General features: G+C 42.6%; 1 protein-coding gene across 5 annotated transcripts in view; it reads left to right on the top strand.

Annotated features, from left to right (window-relative positions):
* HNRNPM (heterogeneous nuclear ribonucleoprotein M) overlaps positions 1 to 18,511 on the top strand; it is a 54,196-nt gene that overhangs the window by 21,761 nt on the left and 13,924 nt on the right. The window contains exons 4-14 of one of the 5 annotated variants that reach the window (XM_021715481.1): positions 6,086 to 6,138; positions 7,053 to 7,060; positions 7,146 to 7,239; positions 8,746 to 8,784; positions 8,902 to 8,937; positions 9,934 to 10,087; positions 11,207 to 11,256; positions 12,100 to 12,160; positions 16,164 to 16,265; positions 17,551 to 17,595; positions 18,070 to 18,147. In XM_021715481.1, the coding sequence (XP_021571156.1) occupies positions 6,115 to 6,138; positions 7,053 to 7,060; positions 7,146 to 7,239; positions 8,746 to 8,784; positions 8,902 to 8,937; positions 9,934 to 10,087; positions 11,207 to 11,256; positions 12,100 to 12,160; positions 16,164 to 16,265; positions 17,551 to 17,595; positions 18,070 to 18,147 (691 nt within the window). In that variant the 5' untranslated portion in view covers positions 6,086 to 6,114. Of the gene's footprint in view, positions 1 to 6,085; positions 6,139 to 7,052; positions 7,061 to 7,145; positions 7,240 to 8,745; positions 8,938 to 9,933; positions 10,088 to 11,206; positions 11,257 to 12,099; positions 12,161 to 16,163; positions 16,266 to 17,550; positions 17,596 to 18,069; positions 18,148 to 18,511 lie in introns of all 5 variants that reach the window. The other 4 variants (XM_021715478.1, XM_021715479.1, XM_021715477.1 and 1 more) reach the window with 4 other exon arrangements.

Genomic DNA, 18,511 nt, shown 5'->3' with positions numbered 1-18,511 from the left:
GCTCCCGCATTGGATTTTGAAATTATGAATGGCATTGCCATTATTGTACCATCGCTTATTTTGACCATGAAATGCAAGAAGCACTGGGCACTGTGAACCTCCGTGCAGTCATGTGTGCTGCTCCCATGTGGTATTTCTCCAGATAACACAGATGGAAAAACATTTTGGTGTGAGATTTGTTTTCTTGCCTTGATCAGCCAAATCATTCCTGCCAATGCTCCTAGGGCAAGAGTGAAGTTTCTTTTTGTCTGAGGGGCGTGTCATGTGGCATCCCAGATGCAGTGTTCTTGGTTTTTGGGACTGCTGCTTCAATACAAGCTTAGAATTTCTGTACAGTACAGTTGGGTCTCATTCGAATTAGTTTTTGGAATAACCTCCAAATTTGTGTTCTTGTGATTTGGTTGATCTGCTGAATTGCTATTTCCATTGATAATAAGGTATAGTAGTTCCAAGAACCAGGAATGTGGCTTTGAAAATGCAATTGTTAGAATTTTGTAAGAGATTGCAGGCCAAATTATTTTTTCATTTTTAGGAGTGTGTGAACCAGTTTTGGGACATGATGGATAAAGTAGGTGACATTTTTACTGCTTTACCATTCAGTAATTCGGTTTGGGAAGCCTTAAAGCTGGTAGCAGCAGCAGCCATGACGTTTCTGGATGTAGAAGCAGTTCACCTCAATTTACTACTTTGCATTCTTACAAGTGTGGAGCCAGCCTGGTGGTTTATTTGGACACTTCCAAACTGGTTCTCATATTCCCCTGGCATACTGCTATGAATGCCTGGGCTCAGCCCTTTCAGTGTATTTTTGGTGGTGTAATTTAGAATTACAGGTGTGCAGTAAATCAGTTATTTTTAGTGAACGTTAAAATGTTCTTGTTTAGTGCTCCCCTGTACTGGCTAAATTAATTACTTTGCTGTTTAATTAAATTATTAGCAGTAGTGGATTGTGGGTAAAGTGATTCATAAGAGAAAGGTATGAATCTTTTTATGGTAATGCGTACATTTAGTATGTGAAGTCTAAGGAAATTTATGTTTACATACACAAGACTCCTTTTAAAATGTTCTTATTTTCATTATGAGGCTTTAAAAATACACTTTTATTGCTGTTTTAGTATACAAAAATATTTTTAAATGGTTATTTTAAATCTGAAATATTTACTTGAAATCTGTTGCCAATAAATTTTAGTTTTTTGAAGACTTCCTGCACAGGGGAAAATGGCAGATAGAGGCACTCACACCCTCAAAAGTGTTAGTCTCAAAATAATCCCCAGCCACAGAGATTTGAGCTGCCATAATCTAATCACTATTTATCAGTATGTATTTTAGAGTCTCCCTGCTGAAATCTTAGTCCTGTTTCAGGAAACAAAAAGTAGAATTAGTTGTCCTCAACTTCAATTTTCTGTCATTGCAGCGGTGTCTAATTGCAACCTCTCAGAACTAAAGTAGCTAGCTTTGAGATGACAGGAGGGGAGCTTTTCTAAGCATAGTCGTCCGAGAGGTTGTCTCACCTCCCCCTCCCTGATTTCTGGTCTCCCCTTCTTTAACACCACGTGTCTGTTCTCTGTCTTTAGTTTAGCATTTTGCAGCACTCTAGGGGATCTTGTTGATAATCTATATGTTGAGTGAACTGGTCACTTATGCCTTTGGTAGTGACTTGACTGCCCACAGCTCTCCTCCTTGCATCACAGCAGATAATGGGATACATCTCTTAAAGTGGTTGAGAACTAGGTAGAAAAAATAGATTTCAGTGAGCAAAATTTTAAACTTAAATAGAGTTGTGCTTCATTAGTTGAAGACCACAAACTTCCCTGTGGGTGAAGAAAGCTGCTTGCTGGGCGACTGCTTCTCCTGGCCTAGCCAGGAGGTGGGCAGATGCTGCTAGGCAGGACAGAACTGGCCCAGCAGTGAGTAAACACAGAGCCCAGTTGGAGGAAGAAAGGAAGATCAGTGGTGTGTGTAGTTTACGCTCAAATCAACCCCAGGTTTAGCAGCAGTCAGTTTAACTTGTGTAAGCAAAGATTTCCTTAAGCACTTAATCCTGTTATTATTTAATGCATCATTTTAAGTAAATTTCAAATTCCAGCTGACAGAAAACTAAGGCCCAGAGGGCAAGTATAGTTCAATAGACCACCTTCGCTGGCTCTTGGAGATCATTTGCATTGCGGGGTCTATGAAGCGAAACTTTATTTTAGTTTAAATAAAATCCCTTCCCAGTCTACTTGCTGTTCATATTTTCCTCTGTTGAAAGTTCAGCCTGCATTTTGCAAAGGCCTGTTATGCTAAAGCATTCACATGTGTGAATGTTGACACTGAACCCCAGCAGTGCAGCCTGTCTGGCTTATTCCAGTCTTTGGTCCAGAGAAACAGTGCTCTTCTCTCTCGCCATGGAATTAAAAACAAGTGTGGGTTCTAGCATCTTTTCACTTGTCCATAAATCAAATAGTCGTATAGAATAACTGTTTGACATGTTTCAAGTTGTCTTTAAAGACTGCATGCATTCTCTGCACCCCTCCCAGTAGAGTGTCTCCTTGAGGATTGCCTAGTGTGAGGTGAAGACTGTGTGACTGACAGCATGCCTGGCTTTCAAGCCCCTACCCTCTTTAAAAGAATTATAGGCCTTAAATATGAATTATCTTCAGTGAAACTTCCACCTCTGTATTCCCTCTCTCTCTTTTTTTTTTTTAATCCATTTCAGACTTAAGCAGTCAATGGGAACACAAAAACAAATACTCATTTTGATAGAAGTTGTACAGGAGTGTGAAATAAGAGTAGTCCCAGGGACCACTTGAGTTCTTTTTGGGTTGTTCATGTAGTCCTGATGATGTTTTCTTCTTGAAGCAGTCTTTTTAATAATCAGCTTAAATGTTGGTTAAAAATTACATCTTGGAACCTTTCAAATAGAGATAGATGATAACTTTGGGGTGTTAGATTTTTTCAAACTCTTAGATTTTTCATTTAGATAGTTCGATGTCTAGAGCTGCAGTGATATTTGTCTTAGCAGCCTCTCTTGAGATTCCATGAATTTTATCCATTGAGGAAGGGAGAGGAGCAACAGTATTTTTCATTAGTAACTATGAGTTGTGTTTCCGTGAGATTGCTGGAACGCAAAGCTGTCGCCTCTGCCTGAGCCCTATCTGTGATCTGTTTTGGATGGTTTCCTCCGTAAAACTTCATTTTATGGCATGTGACCAAACTTTGGCTCTTTGGCACATTTTGCCTTCATATTCTTGTCGATAACTGAACTGACTACATGCAGCAGATCTTTGTTTTCATATTGTAGAACCAAAAGAGAGGTGGTCTTTTAAAACTTCATGAGAGGCTGGGTGCAGTGGCTCACACCTATAATCCCAGCACTTTGGGAGGCTGATGTGAGAGGATTGCCTGAGCCCACAGGTTTGAGACCAGCCTGGGCAACTTGACAAGACCCTCATCTCTACAGTAAATCAAAAAATTAGCCGGGCATGGTGGTGCATGCCTGTAGTTTCAACTACTTGAAAGGCTGAGGCGGAAGGGTCACCTGTGCCTAGCAGATCGAGGCTGTGGTGGCCATGAGTGCGCCACTGCACTCCAGTTTGGGTGACAGAGTGAGACTCCAACTAAAAAACAAAAAACAAAAAAAAAACTTCATGAGTATCTTCCTATAGGGAAGTATGAATTAGCAACCATTGCAAATCCCATAACACCGAACTGATGAAGTCTCTCAGGGTAGAGATCAGAATTTTATGAGTTTGGGAGGAGTATGGTCATTACTGATGATCTTGGGAACAGCACTACTCAAGTTGGAGCCTTGGGTGACTGCTAACCACACTATTTGGGGGGCAAAAGGGGGGGAACAATTTAAACAAATTTTTATCTCAAAGAATTGAAGTCAGGTGTGTGCCATTACTAGAATGTTATGTAGAAAAGGTCCTGATTTCTAAACCTCTTTTTGTTAAAATAGTTATGACCTTGGAAAAAAGTTTGGTTTGGATTTGCTTGGTTTCTAGGTTGCAGTACCAGCTTTTTGATAAAGTGTCTTTATGGACACAGATTAGAAGCTTCAAATGCAACAGTATTTGCATTCTGACAACATGGTTACAGCTGTCTTGAGTTAGATATTGTGATTTTTATTTTTAGTGGCTGTTAGGTGGTAGTCACAGCTGGTAGAAAGTAAACTGGGGTCTCTTCATTGCTTGACACTACGTGGCATTTCCATCCAAGTGGAGACAGGGCTGGTGGTCTTGAATGGCTGCTGCTGTTGAAACAGATGGCTTTATCATGGCCTCAGGAAGGATCCGGACTTTTTTGGAACCTGTTTACTCTTGTAAGGGTAAAATAAAGCCACTTGGTACAGTTGTCCCTTTGCTGTGATCATTGCCCACAGGAGTCCATACTCTACAAGTTAAACTGTACTGGTCCCTCCTAGTTCCTTCCTTGTTACTTTTTTTTTTTTTAGATTAGAAAATGTAGTTTATTTAAAAACTAAATTGGAAAGAGAGAAAGAGGAGATTTGCCTCCCCAAGGTAGGGGAGGGGGCGAAAGCTTAAGAAAACATGGCCTGGCTATAGCTCAAAGAGCACATGGCCACACCATAGTTTAGCGAGGCAATGACCCTTCCTTTGTTTCTTTGCACTAATTCTCTCTTCTTGTTGTGTGCAAAGTGCCAGTTTGGTTCTGTAACATTTCAAGCAAGGACAGAGGAGGTAAGATGATAGTCTTCAACTCTGAGCACTTGGCCTTCTTGCCTTTAGAGCCACTGTGCAGAGCCATTAATAAATGTGCTCTTCAATTTGTGGTTTTTATGTGTAAAATAACTTTATTTTTCCTTAAAATTTTTCCTTACTCTATTAATTAGAAAATTCTTATAATTTAATGTCCTTCGAACAAAGGAGTTGGAAAAGAGAGGATTTGTTGAGGCCATTGAATGGGTTATTTTTACCCTTTTACTGCTAAACCAAACTGGAAAATGAATTGGAGAAGGATTTAACATAAGAATAATCCATCATAAAAAGAATCCTTCAAAAAAAAAAAAAAATCTTGAGAACAGCAAAAGCCCTTTTTTGACTTTGGAGAGTCTGCTTAGAGATTTTTTTCTTCCAAGTTAAGGCTTTACATTTGTCTTCTGTGTGCCATCTTCAAGTTCAGCAGCCATTTTGGTGGTTGTCTTGCTGGATTCTAACATCTCGTCATGGTGGTCATGAATTGGCAATCCAAACCTTGAGGAAAATCTGCAGAAACTTTTGAAATGCTTTGGGGTTTTTTCCCTTTGTGTAAATTAGAATCGTGAGTGTGTTTAACTGTTTAGATGCAAAAACTGAGCCCTAAATCTGAATTTGCTTGTGTCCTTTAATGGGGAAGTTTAGAAAGCAGCAAGAATAAAGCCTTGCTTAATTCACTGAAGAGAATCCAGATGCTGCTTGGTTTTATGAACATATTTTCAAGCATTCTATTTCTGACGGTCTGTAGCCCACTGCTGTGTGCAGGACCGGCAGTAGAATTTGTGGGACACAGTACAAAATGAAAACAAGGGCCTCCTGTCAAAAAATTAAAAATTTCATGACAGTGACAACAGCACAAAACAAGCCCAGGGCCCTCCTGAATGCGGGGCTCTGTGGGATGGCACAGGTCATACACCCACTAGCTTGGCCCTTGGCCATTTGTGCCTTTAAGCTTATCCATACGTGTACCTGGTACTTGTGGCTGTGAGTTGAGTGCGATGGCATCACAACCTATCCTCACCAGTAAGAGTATACATGTAAAACTTCCTCCCTTCCCCAAAAAAATGAATCGCGCAGACTTCTTTCCTGTAGATTTGGATTGCCTCTAGTCATGAATGAGTATTCCAGACAGGGAAATCGATATGGAAATCTGTGGAAATAGTTGCTTGTGGTGGGAGGAAAATCAAGGACATATTGTTACGTGTTTTTGCCAACTTTTACTGCACACCTGTAATGCCTAGTTCGGTGGTTTAGAGAACATGGAGTGTTTCTGGGCTTTCTTATAAGGCAGAGGCTCCATACAAGGTTGCTGATGATTGTTCTAAATTCCCATTGTTTTCTTGGCTTTTCTCCCTTGGTTTATGTGTCGTCTGGAAACTGATTTGTAGTTGGTGAGGTAACATACGTGGAGCTCTTAATGGACGCTGAAGGAAAGTCAAGGGTAAGTGTCTGAGAGAATTTCTTCTGTGGATTTACTACATGAAAAATGTAACTGTATGGTGGCGTGGAATCGAATGAAATCAGGAAGGCAGTGAGTGCTCATGTTACAGTAGCTATGTTTGATTTTGCCAAACATTCGAGTGGGGTGGGAGGGGATTTGCAAATGGAGTCCCGCTTTTCCAAATGGCTGGCCAAAGAGCTTTTTGGTATTCTGTTTGGATGCCCAATTTGGATAACTGGGGACCAATAGCAGCATTGTCTCTTTGTTAACAGAGGAATTGGCTGTGTGTGAATTATGCATGGAATTTTAGCGGTGGTATAATTAATGTAAAACGTGTGTTCTTGTCTAGAAAATGTTACTCTTGGTTGTTTGCTGAATTTGAAAGTTGTGTGAATCAAAGATTCCGAAAAGTTGCCTTTGTGCCAGTAAATTGTAAACCAAATATTAAAAACCTGAACGTTCAAAATTGGCCTAGTTTAAAGAGAACATAAATTATTTTTTGTCGTGCAAAGAATGGCTTAGAATAATCAAAAGGATGAGCTTAATTTACGGAAGGGATGGATTTCGGAGGCGTATGGTAAGGAATTGATTGAGTACAAAGGGAAGCAGATCTAAAGCTTGTGTGATTTCTTGGCGAACCTGAATTTAGGTCTGCTTATTATAACTTCAGCAGCTACAGTGCAATGCTGGTAATGTGTAGGGCAGGGAGATACTAAGGAGCCCAGCTTTTAATAAGGATGGTTAGGCAAGGCCCTTCTGTCAGCTTCCCCTTAGAAGAGTTGATTTTTTAAAAAACTTTGTTACATAAATCATATTTTAAATTTGTTTATAACTGTCATTGGTATTTACTACTTTCTTTCTTTTCTTTTTTCCCCCCTTCCTTGCTCTTCTGACTGGTCTGGCTTCCTCCAAAGGGATGTGCGTAAGTATCATCTAGTTACTTCTTGGCATTTGAGACTTCTGACTTGTGGGACTGGTTTCACTCGTTTCCATTTGACTCTTTCTAGTGTTGTTGAATTCAAGATGGAAGAGAGCATGAAAAAAGCTGCGGAAGTCCTAAACAAGCATAGTCTGAGTGGAAGACCACTGAAAGTCAAAGAAGTAAGCGCTTGCCAAATGCTGCGGATTCTGTGTATGATTGTTGGGTCATCCCTGCTTAGAGTTAGGGAGGGACGGGGATGCTCCTTGGTTGCTTTTTCAGAACATGCCAATCCCTCGTGAACGAAGAGGCTTGGTCACGGCCTTCAGCAGCCACTCCTCAAGCACTTCGGAGTGGTGGCCAAGCAGATCCTGAGTGACTGCTGACCCACCTTCCTAACATCTGTGATTTGTCTGGGACCTTGTTGTCTCAGGGACATGCAAACTGAGCCCCGTGGGCTGTTTTGTTTTTTCCTTTCTCCTTTTTTTTTTTTCCTTTTATTCTTTATATTTTTGTCCCATGGGTTTTTTTGTTGTTGTTGTTGGGTTTGTGCATGTAAGATGCTCTGCACCCTACACCTTTACCTTGGCTCACCCTTCTTTTTTTTGTTTAAAGTGAATTTGTCATTCCTCAAACTCTTTTCTTTTCCTTTTTTTTTTTTGAGTTGGAGTCTAACTCTGTCGCCCAGGCTGGAGTGTAGTGGCACACTCATAGCTACTGCAGCCTAGACCTGCTAGGCTTAGGCAGTCCTTCTGCCTCAGCCTTCCAAGTAGCTGAAAGTACAGACACATGCCATTTTGATTTATTGTAGAGATGAGGTCTCACCAAGTTGCCCAGGATGATCTTGAACCCCTGGGCTCAGGCAGTCCTCTGGCCTCTGCCTCCCAAAGTGCTGGGCTTATAGCCACTGTGCCCAACCGAACCCACTTTCATGTTTGATCTGAATCAATTATTTGTCTTCTCTTTCTCAAGAAAGAGGGGGTCTTTGTTGCTTAAATCCCTTTTTGGTTACTTTTTAACCTCTTCTTGGAGAGGAAGATAAGTATATTCAGAACTCGGAGAGGAAAGCATGGTAGGGTTTAAGATCACTTATGTGTTGATGGTGTCTTTTTTAGTGCTGATGGTGGTACAGTGCCAGGACAGAGAATTCAAGAAGAGAGTCAGTACCAGAGCTTCACAGAGCTGTCCAGATGTTATTACACTCTCCATACCTTACATGGCTTATACACCTGAAGGACTTGAAGGATGGGGGGTGGGTACCTGGGTGATCTATAACTGTTTTCAAGCTTTTGGAAAAGTCATTGATGGAGTTTGCAGAAATTACAAAACCCCATCGAATTAGTAAGATTCAACTCCCCCAGACCCGTGAGGCTCTTATTTCAGTCTGGCAGTTCTACATTGTACCAGCTAATCTTGTGCTCCTCCCCATCTCCTTTTTCCTTTTTTCTTAGTTCAGTTGAGAGCTGTATTTTCAGCACTAAATTTCGTGCCCTTCTTTTCCTGTTCTTGTATCTGGACTCTTCCTAAGCTGGTAATTTAGTTCTTTTGACTGTCTGGTTAAAAGATTTTAGAAACGCTTTCCAAACAACCTTCCAGTCTCTGAATTTTGGAGAATATAATTTATTGTGCAAGCATGGTTTTGGTTGTCATTGGGTCAGTTAAATGTAACACTTCTGTGCTTATTTTAGGATCCTGATGGTGAACATGCCAGGAGAGCAATGCAAAAGGTGATGGCTACGACTGGTGGGATGGGTATGGGACCAGGTGGCCCAGGAATGATTAATATCCCACCCAGTATCCTAAATAATCCTAACATCCCAAATGAGATTATCCATGCATTACAGGCTGGAAGACTTGGAAGCACAGTATTTGTAGCAAATGTAAGTAAATGGATCCATTGTCTAAAGTAGAAAATCAGAACTTTATGAAGCAGTCTTGTCAATATGTTATGAAAGTAATTCTGGCATCTGAGGGGAACAATTTAAATGAGGGTTATGTTATTTTCTTTATTTATTTAAAAAATCAGACTGGATTCGGTGGCTCAACCTGTAATCTCAGCACTTTGGGAGGCCAAGGCGAGTGGATTGCCTGAGCCCAGGGGTTCAAGACCAGCCCGGGCAACTTGGCGAGACCTTGTCTCTACAATAAGTAAAAAGTTAGCCAGGTGCGGTACCGCGTGCCTGTAGTTCTGACTACTGGGCAGGCTGAGGCGGAAGGATCGCCAGAGCCCAGCAGTTTGACACTGGAGTGGCCGTGAGTGTGCCACTGCTCTCCATCCTGGGCAGCAGTGAAACTCCAACTCAAAAAAAAAAAAAATCAGCCCTGGGGTTGGGCTTTGTCAACAAGTGACCACTACATTCCTGATCACAGACATGGCCATGGTCCCATTTTGGCTGTGTTTACCGAGTTTTTCAGGTGCTCACAAAAGTGGAAACTGGGGCTCCATTTGCTGTGGGTTTCTTTTGTGCCGGGTAGGTGCTGCATAGAAGTGTACAAGCAGAGTCAGTGCACTTGCACCTTTCTCTTGTTGTGTTGGGTAATGCTCAAAACTGTCATCTGCGAAGGGAAATATTTTTAGAAGAAAGTGGACTGAGGGCAGTGGTGGTAAAACCTTAGCAGAGAATTTTTTTTTAATTTTTAATTTTTTTTTGAAGTATGAGGTGAGTTAAGCTTCCAAGAAAAGAAAAGAGATAGTAAATAATACGGTTAAGGCCAGGCTTTATAATTCTGTTTGAAACATTCCATACTGCAGTTGAATAGTTTTTGTGACATTTCCTCGTGCTTATTTCCAACCAAAGCATGTCTCCTTTGTGTATTAAAAATGTTTTTCTTAATATGTTTACATTGAGATTTTTGCCCCCTTTTCTCTCGATTAGCTGGATTATAAAGTTGGCTGGAAGAAACTGAAGGAAGTATTTAGTATGGCTGGTGTGGTGGTCCGAGCAGACATTCTTGAGGATAAAGATGGAAAAAGTCGTGGAATAGGCACTGTTACTTTTGAACAGTCCATTGAAGCTGTGCAAGCTATATGTATCCTTTCACAGGAATTCAACTTAGAGTGAATAGCTTGACCAAAATTGCCATATTAGTTATGCAGATTTGTGTGAGGAAGAGGTAACTTTGTGTGTTAATGCTTTTATGTGACTAGAGGGAATGCATTACTATGGAATTAGAAAGTTCTCTGGGATGGCATTGTTTCAATACTGTATAAATAGAAGGGATGGCTAGAATATGGGCACATGCCCGTGAGGGTTTCTTCCAGTGTTTTCAGAGGGTCTGGGTTTGAAGGGGAAACCCAAATAATGTACCACTAGAAAGAAGCTGAGTTGTTATTTCACATGTAAGATGTCCTTAAAGAACCCTCTTTCTTCAATGAGTAGATGTCATTTTGGAAAAGGTCACTTCTCCCTGACCCAAGGTTACCCTGAGTTTCATCTTTTTTGGTTATGTGGATAGTACCACACATGAACACATTCTTTCAGCTCAGGAAAGACTGTCACTGCATGTCTTACCCAGAAAACAATCCTTCATAGGACACCTAACATATTGGCCACATACAGAGAATTGTGATGCTACTGCTTAAGAGGATGACTTAGTGAAAAGCATCTGTTATAAATGTAGCTTCAAGCCAGGCTCGGTGGCTCAGCCTGTAATCCTGCGCCTTTGGGAGGCTGAGGTGAGTGGATTACCTGAGCCCGTGAGTTCGAGACCCGCCTGGGCAGCGAGACCTCATCTCTACAATAAATCAAAAAATCAGCCAGGCGGGTAGCGCATGCCTGTAATTCCGGCTACTTGGAAGGCTGAGACGGAAGGATCGCCGGAGCCCAGCAGGTCGAGGCTGCGGTGACTGGGAGCGGCCACTGCACTCCAGTCTGGGTAACAGAGTGAGACTCCAACTCAAAAAATACAATAAAATAAATGTAGTTTCACACCTAAGGAATAAGCTGGAGTTGCCTCTCCCCCCACCTTTATTCATTGTTCCTTTTATGCTTATAGTAGGAAAAATACTTGAAAGTATAATGAAGAGTTGAAACTGCTCATAAACTCATCACTTACAGGGACTGGTAGCAGTTGGAGTATCTTTTTTCTCCTTGCTTCTCTTGTGCATATTTTTAGAATTGTAAGAAATAGCCTTAATTGTAATATCAGCAATGTTCAATGGCCAGCTGCTATTTGATAGACCGATGCACGTCAAAATGGTAAGTTAATAGGCTTTTTCTCTGTAATATACTCAAGACTAGCAAAAACATGGAATTAGGAGTGTACACATAATCACTATACATATTTACAGATCAGTGTAGGTTAAATAGGGAGCAATATGTTGAACACAGTTGTGACAGGAATAGCCTTTTGCCCATGCAGCTCCTGGCTTCTTTAGATATTTTTCCCTTTGCACAGTTGGCTGTTAATGGCTTGCTCAGGAAGTCAGCTGACCATCCTACTTGAGCAAGTGATCCGTTTCAAAGACTGGTTATGTGTATGGGTTTCCAGTTTTCAAAGTAGTACAGTAGAATGTTTGGTTAGTGTCCCATTGATTTAGACACCCTTGCAAGGTCTGTTGAAGCGTGTCTACCTTAATAAACATTTGCCCTATTGTGGCTGTGCCAAAGATCATAGTGAATACAAACAGGACTGAGATGTGCTGAGGGCCATCTAGTTGGGACTCAAACTCAGGAAGAGGAAAGGAACTATAAAGCGATTCTTTAATTACTTTAAATATTCAGTTTAGCTTTTGAATACATAATGGATTCACGTGACACAAAGTCAAAAGGCATGAGAAGATCCTATGAGAGTCCCCCTGCACTTCTTGCCCAGGCCACCCCACCTCTCAATAATCTGCATGTGTACTTCTGTCTTTCCCTCGACACAGAAGGTAGCAAGTACACTCCCATGTGCTTTTTTCATTCTTGCCTATTATCCCATGGCACGGATCTAGCATAATTTATTAAACCGGTCCTCTGTTGATGGGTTGTTTCCTCTTTTGCTATTGCAAATAGTGCTGCAGTGGGTATGGAGATTTATGCATTTTCTTTCTCTTTCAGGATGAAAGGGCATTACCAAAGGGAGATTTTTTCCCTCCTGAGCGTCCACAACAACTTCCTCGTAAGTGTTTTAGAGATTATGGCTGAGATTTTGAATTTGTTACACTAAAAAGAAAATTATGGTACAGCTTCACTTGAATGTGTGCTGGTTAGCCTTTAGTTTGCTTGTAGTTCTTTCTTTTTTTTTTCTGATTTATTGTAGAGATAAGGTCTCACCAAGTTGCATGGACTGGCCTCAAACCCATGAGCTCGGGCAGTTCTCTCACCTCAGCCTCCCAAAGTGGTGGGGGGATTATAGGTGTGAGTCACCGTGCCCAGCCATAGTTCTTTTTTTAATAGTTGTTTCATGGTGAAAAATGAACCGAGAATTCACAACTTAAGAAGGATTGTCAGGATTACCTCATGGTGAAGCAGGCTACCCCGATACGCAGGAAGTAGTTAAGCATTTTGAAAGTGTCCTGGGAGCCGGGCTCGGTGGCTCAGCCTGTAATCCCGCGCCTTTGGGAGGCTGAGGTGAGTGGATTGCCTGAGCCCGCGGGTTCGAGACCCGCCTGGGCAGCGAGACCTCATCTCTACAATAAATCAAAAAATCAGCCGGGCATGGTAGCGCATGCCTGTAATTCCGGCTACTCGGAAGGCTGAGACAGAAGGATCGCCGGAGCCCAGCAGGTGAGGCTGCGGTGGCTGGGAGCAGCCACTGCACTCCAGTCTGGGTGACAGAGTGAGACTCCAACTCAAAAAAAACCCCAAAGTGTCCTGGGGAAGGAAGAATGAGAAGCTGCCACAAAGGGAATTACAGCCAGGCTGTACTGAGGCTCAAAAGAGATTGGTGGTTACCCTGTGGCCCAACAATTCAAACTATATGTTTATACAGAAATGTTTACACAGATGTTCATAACAGCATAAAGTGCTGACATTCTGCAGCATGGGTGAACCTTATTCCATCTATAGGAAATGCTCAGAATAGACAAATCCATAAAGGCAGAAAGTAGATTAGTGGTTGCCTGATCCTAGGGTGGGGTAAGTGGGAAGTGACTGTGCATAGAAACAGGTTTCTTTTTAGGGAGATGAAAATGTTCTGGAATTATAGATGTGGTTATATAGCTCTGAATCTACTAAAAACCACTGAGTTGTCTGCTTTGAGTGAATATTATGGTGTGTGAAATATATCAATTACTAATTTTTATGAAGGGAAAACAGAGATTGGCTATTTGTGACACACTGGTGAAAAATCTGTCTTGTTGACAGGGGAGGCTAGTTGATTGGTCCCCACATAGGTGCGAGTGATACATATTAATGTGAAGTTCTAAGCTGGAGCCTGGCAGGTCTCCTTAGGGGGGACCTGTGTGCACTGTGCTGGGGGGTCCTCCTACCAGGTGAGGTGAGCCTTTTTGGAGGGCAGTGAGGGCCTCTGGTCATGAGAAGCTTCTCACAGGGCTCTGCTGACTTGAGTGGAATGGGAGGCTAGGCCAGAGCACTGCTGAGCACCTTTGCAGTGTAGGATTATGGCAACCTAACAGGCAAAGTCAGTGGCTTCAAGATAGAGGGCTCAGCTGGATGCAGTGACTTATGCCTGTAATCCCAGCACTTGGGGAGGAGGCGGCGAGAGGTTAACTTGAGCCCAGGAGTTTGAGACCAGCCTGGGCAACAGAGTGAGACCTTATCTCTACAGAAAAATTTTTAAAATAACTGGGTGTAGTGGCACATGCCTGTAGTCCCAGCTACTTGGGAGGCTGAGGTGGGAGGATCACCTGAGCCTAGGAGGTGGAGGCTGTGGTGAGCCGTGATCGTGCCACTGCACTCCAACCTGGGTGATAGAGTGAGTCCGAGTCAAAATAAACAGAAAACATAGATAGCCCTTCTGTTGCAAGGCACCATTATCTAAAGAAGGACCACATTTCCTGTCTTAACACACCCATCTCCCAAGTCAGTTGTCAGTGGTCACGCAGGACCAGGGTTGGTTGACACTTGTGCTGGAGGAGGAGGAGCTCACTGGGCCCCAGGGATCCCATTATCTCTGGCTCTTGGTCTCCAGCACATGTCAGAGGGTTGACTTCAAAGCATCCAGTGCTTTGGGGAGTGAGTAACCTTGGTGATCTTCTTGATACTGTTGCCATGCAATTCCAAATGGAGATGTTAATCAGATCAAATACCTGGGAATTGGTGGCAGGCTTTTTAAAGATGAATTTTGTTTCCATTTTTAAAAAATCTCAATTGGTCTTTGTTTAAGCCTCAAAACATGGTTATCCAGAGTATTACAAGTGTTAGGCTTTGTTGACTGTTTCCAGAGACCAATTTGTATTCTGGTGTTTCTGTTTGTGGGACATGGAGTTGAGAGTGGGTTGTATATCTCTGTTCCTGGGTTAGGAAGCTTTTGGGCAGAAAGATAGGTTTTCCTTGAATTTCATTAGTGTCATTGAATACTGTATACCCAGTATGTTGATTGGTTGGTTTAATAACACTGTTGGTTTTTGAGTTGGAGTCCCACTCTATTGCCCAGGCTGGTGTGCAGTGGTATGCTCACGGCCACCGCAGCCTTGACCTACTGGTTTCCAGCAATCCTTCCACCTAAGCCTTCCAAGTAGCTGGAAGTACAGGCATGCGCTACCACGCCCGGCTAATTTTTGATTTATTGTAGAGATGAGGTCTCACCAAGTTGCCCAGGCAGGTCTCGAATCCGCGGGCACAGGCAGCCCACTCACCTCAGCCTCCCAAAGTGCTGGGATTACAGGCTGAGCCACCGAGCTCGGCTACTTTTTTATTTTTTTGAGTTGGAGTCTCTGTCACCCAGGCTGGAGAGTAGTGGCATGCTTCCGGCCACCGCAGCCTCGACCTGCTGGGCTCAGGCGATCCTTCCGCCTCAGCCTTCCAAGTAGCTGGAACTACAGGCACACACCACCATGCCTGGCTAATTTTTTGATATATTGTAGAGATGAGGTCTCGCCAAGTTACCCAGGCTGGTCTCGAACCCCATGGGCTCAGGCAGTTCTCTCACCTCAGCCTACCAAAGTGCTGGGATTATAGGTGTGAGTCACCACACCTGCTATTGTTTTTTTGTTTTGTTTTTGAGTTGGAGTCTCACTCGGTCGCCCAGACTGGAGTGCAGTGGCCGCTCCCGGCCACGGCAGCCTCGACCTGCTGAGCTCCGGCGATCCTTCCGCCTCAGCCTTCCTAGTAACCGGAATTACAGGCATGCGCAACCATGCCCGGCTGATTTTTTGATTTATTGTAGAGATGAGGTCTCGCTGCCCAGGCGGGTCTCGAACCCATGGGCTCAGGCAATCCACTCACCTCAGCCTCCCAAAGGCACGGGATTACAGGCTGAGCCACCGAGCCCGGCTGTTGTTGTTTTTGTAGAGACCAGGTCTTGATTTCTTGGGCTCAAGTGATCCTCCCACCTTGGCTTCCCAAAGTGCTAGGATTACAGGCATGAGCTGCTTTGCATGGCCTTGAGTCAGCTTTTTTGATCAAACATTTCTCAATTTATGAGTTAGGGAAACAAATAGGGGTTCAAGAATTTTTTTGTTTTGAGTTGCAGTCTCACTCTGTCACCCAGACTGGAGTGCAGTGGCCACTCCCGGCCACCACAGCCTCGACCTGCTGGGCTCCGGCGATCCTTTTGCCTCAACCTTCTGAGTAGCTGGAACTACAGGCACGCACTACCACACCCGGCTAATTTTGATTTATTGTAGCGATAGGGTCTCGAACCCGCCAGGCTCAGGCAATCCACTCACCTCAGCCTCCCAAAGGCACAGGATTACAGACTGAGCCACCGAGCCCGACTGGTTCAAGAATCTTATTGTGTGGGTTGTTGGCACTGATCTCTAGTTCCCTGGGTTGTATGAATACATAATCCCAAATGCCAGCCTATGATTGCATGAGCAAGGGTTATACCTTAAAGGGGAGCCCTCCTGTGTGTTTCGTGGTGAATTCTGCAGTGGGATCTGGGGTTGCTGGTGGCAGGGTGGGTAGGCTGGAGTAGACAGCTGAAACTCACTAGACAAAGACTCTACCTTTGAGGGTCAAGGTTTTCTACACTTCCGACTTTTCTCTTTTCCTTCCAGATGGTCTTGGTGGTATTGGCATGGGATTAGGACCAGGAGGGCAACCTATTGATGCCAATCACCTGAATAAAGGCATTGGAATGGGAAACATAGGGCCAGCAGGTGAGAATTACTGTGCATTTTGCCTGGGGGCTTCTGGGGAAGTTAACATTATTAAAGTTAATTATTGGGATAATTGGACCTTTAGTAGTTGAAATGGAATAAAGATTTAACTGGGATAAAATTCCCTCCTTATTCATCTTAGCTTCATTTTGATAAATGCGGTATTTTGTGTTTTTATTGGATTGAATCATTTTTTTAGGAAAAAAATCATTATGCCTTTCATTTTATCCTCACAACAACCTGAGCTGTGATGATCATGCCATTTGATAAAAGGAGGCAACCCAGAGAGTTGGTCTTGCTCAAGGTCACACTGTCAGTTAGTGACAGAGACTGCAGGCCACCTGACCTTGGGACCACGGCACTGCTGGGGTGCCTAGAGAAGAATGTTACCCAGACCCCCTTAGGCTCTCACCTGGTTTTGGCACAACTCCTTCTAGAGGCTGGGTCATTGGTAGATGCAGAAAGGTGTGGAGGGCCTCTCTGCATGGCAGCGGAACTGTCCCGGGTCACTGGGAAAATGGTAGACAATGTTGTCTTTGTTTAAGAAGACAAGGAATAGCTAATGCATGAAAACTTTGACTTTGCTGTTTAGCATTTTCATTTCCGTATAATGAGATATTTCTGCACTATGAAGGAATGTTTCATTTTTATGACCTCAGACTTCGGTCTTTTTTGGAATTCTCTAAAATCGCCATATGGGTATTTCTACCCTACCACTGTCGGTGTTGCATATCCCTGTCTCTCTTCCAGAGTCAATTTAGGCTGCCTTCAAAGGTTCTGGGTCACAACCTCCAATGGCTTGGTCAAATCAGACACCCAAAAAGAAAGGCTGAGGGTGGGGAGGAAGCCTCAGTGTTTTATGGAACTTTTTATTTTGAGAATTTTACCCTTAACAGGAATTTTTTAAACATCCACTTATGTTCCCGAAAAAAGTTTTCTACAAAGTGAACATTCCATAGACTGTGTCTGATAACTATATTTCATGTTTAGTGCTATCTGACTTGTTCATTTAATTAAACTTATGTAGAACCCTCGAAATTTTATCAGAAATTTAAGCCACATGATGATTATTTTTGTTAAAAACTTAAATAGTTTTCTTGGAACATGATATTTTGACATTTGAAATGGTAGGGCCTTTTTTTTTTCCCTTGACAATGAAAATATATTTGTTATCAGGGATTGTTCTTGTTCATTTGCTGATTTGGAATTTCTTATGCTTTTAAAGTTCAAATGTTATGTACTGCTTTGATATAATTTTAGTTTGCATTGACTTTTTCTTTTTAAGGAATGGGAATGGAAGGCATAGGATTTGGAATAAATAAAATGGGAGGTAAGAAATTTCAAGTGAAGTACAAATATAATTACTTTTAGGTATAGTTTTCTTTCTTTTTCCTCTTTTCTTTCTTGTCTTTTGAGTCCTGCATGAAATTCTCATCATGGTTTGCAAAAAGTTGCATCTGGAAATTGTTTTTCTTACCTGTTTTCTGTCCTTCCAGTGGGTGTCTTGGCTTTTGGTTCTGGCTTTCTCACTAACTAGTTCTGTGACCTTGGGCAAATCACTCCATCTCTCTGGACCTCTTTTTACTTGTCCATTCCTTGAGAGGGTTAGATCAGATCAGCTTTTTGCAGATTGTGATTTTTAAACAATGGCACCTTTATTTTTTGTTTTTCAATAGACCTTAAGCTTGGTAAGTAAGTTCTTAGCAAAAGATGCCCAAGGTGAAACATGTGAAAACACTTTTCTTTCCTCAGTCAGTCTCAGCAGTCTTGCTGGGATGTACTGAAATGTGACCCTCTCTTGCAGGCATGGAGGGACCCTTTGGTGGTGGTATGGAAAACATGGGTCGATTTGGATCTGGGATGAACATGGGCAGGATAAACGGTAAGAATCCTGTCTTTTCTGCTTCTTCCTGCCCTTTGCTGGCTGTTGGCTCGCAGGTAGCCTTTAGACTGCAGATCAACTTTAGTACATGATTTCTCACTTCTGCTTTTCTCCCAAATCAAATATCTTTATGTTACCTTAAATATTTAAGAAACTAGCCTTAATAGTTGACTTAATTCTCTTGGTCACTGAACTCTTGAGATGTCCTATGTTCTGAATCTCCCTAGTAACTGCTCAATAAAGTTACAAAGTTTTCTTATCACCTCAATCATTAAAAAAACATGTAGCCAGGCTCGGTGGCTCAGCCTGTAATCTCGCGCCTTTGGGAGGCTGAGGTGAGTGGATTGCCTGAGCCCGCGGGTTC

Source organism: Carlito syrichta, unplaced genomic scaffold, assembly GCF_000164805.1.
Source record: "Carlito syrichta isolate Samal-C Ts95f unplaced genomic scaffold, Tarsius_syrichta-2.0.1 Scaffold307152, whole genome shotgun sequence".
NCBI classification, from domain to species: Eukaryota; Metazoa; Chordata; class Mammalia; order Primates; family Tarsiidae; genus Carlito; species Carlito syrichta.
This window is presented reverse-complemented; position numbering and strand designations above follow the sequence as displayed.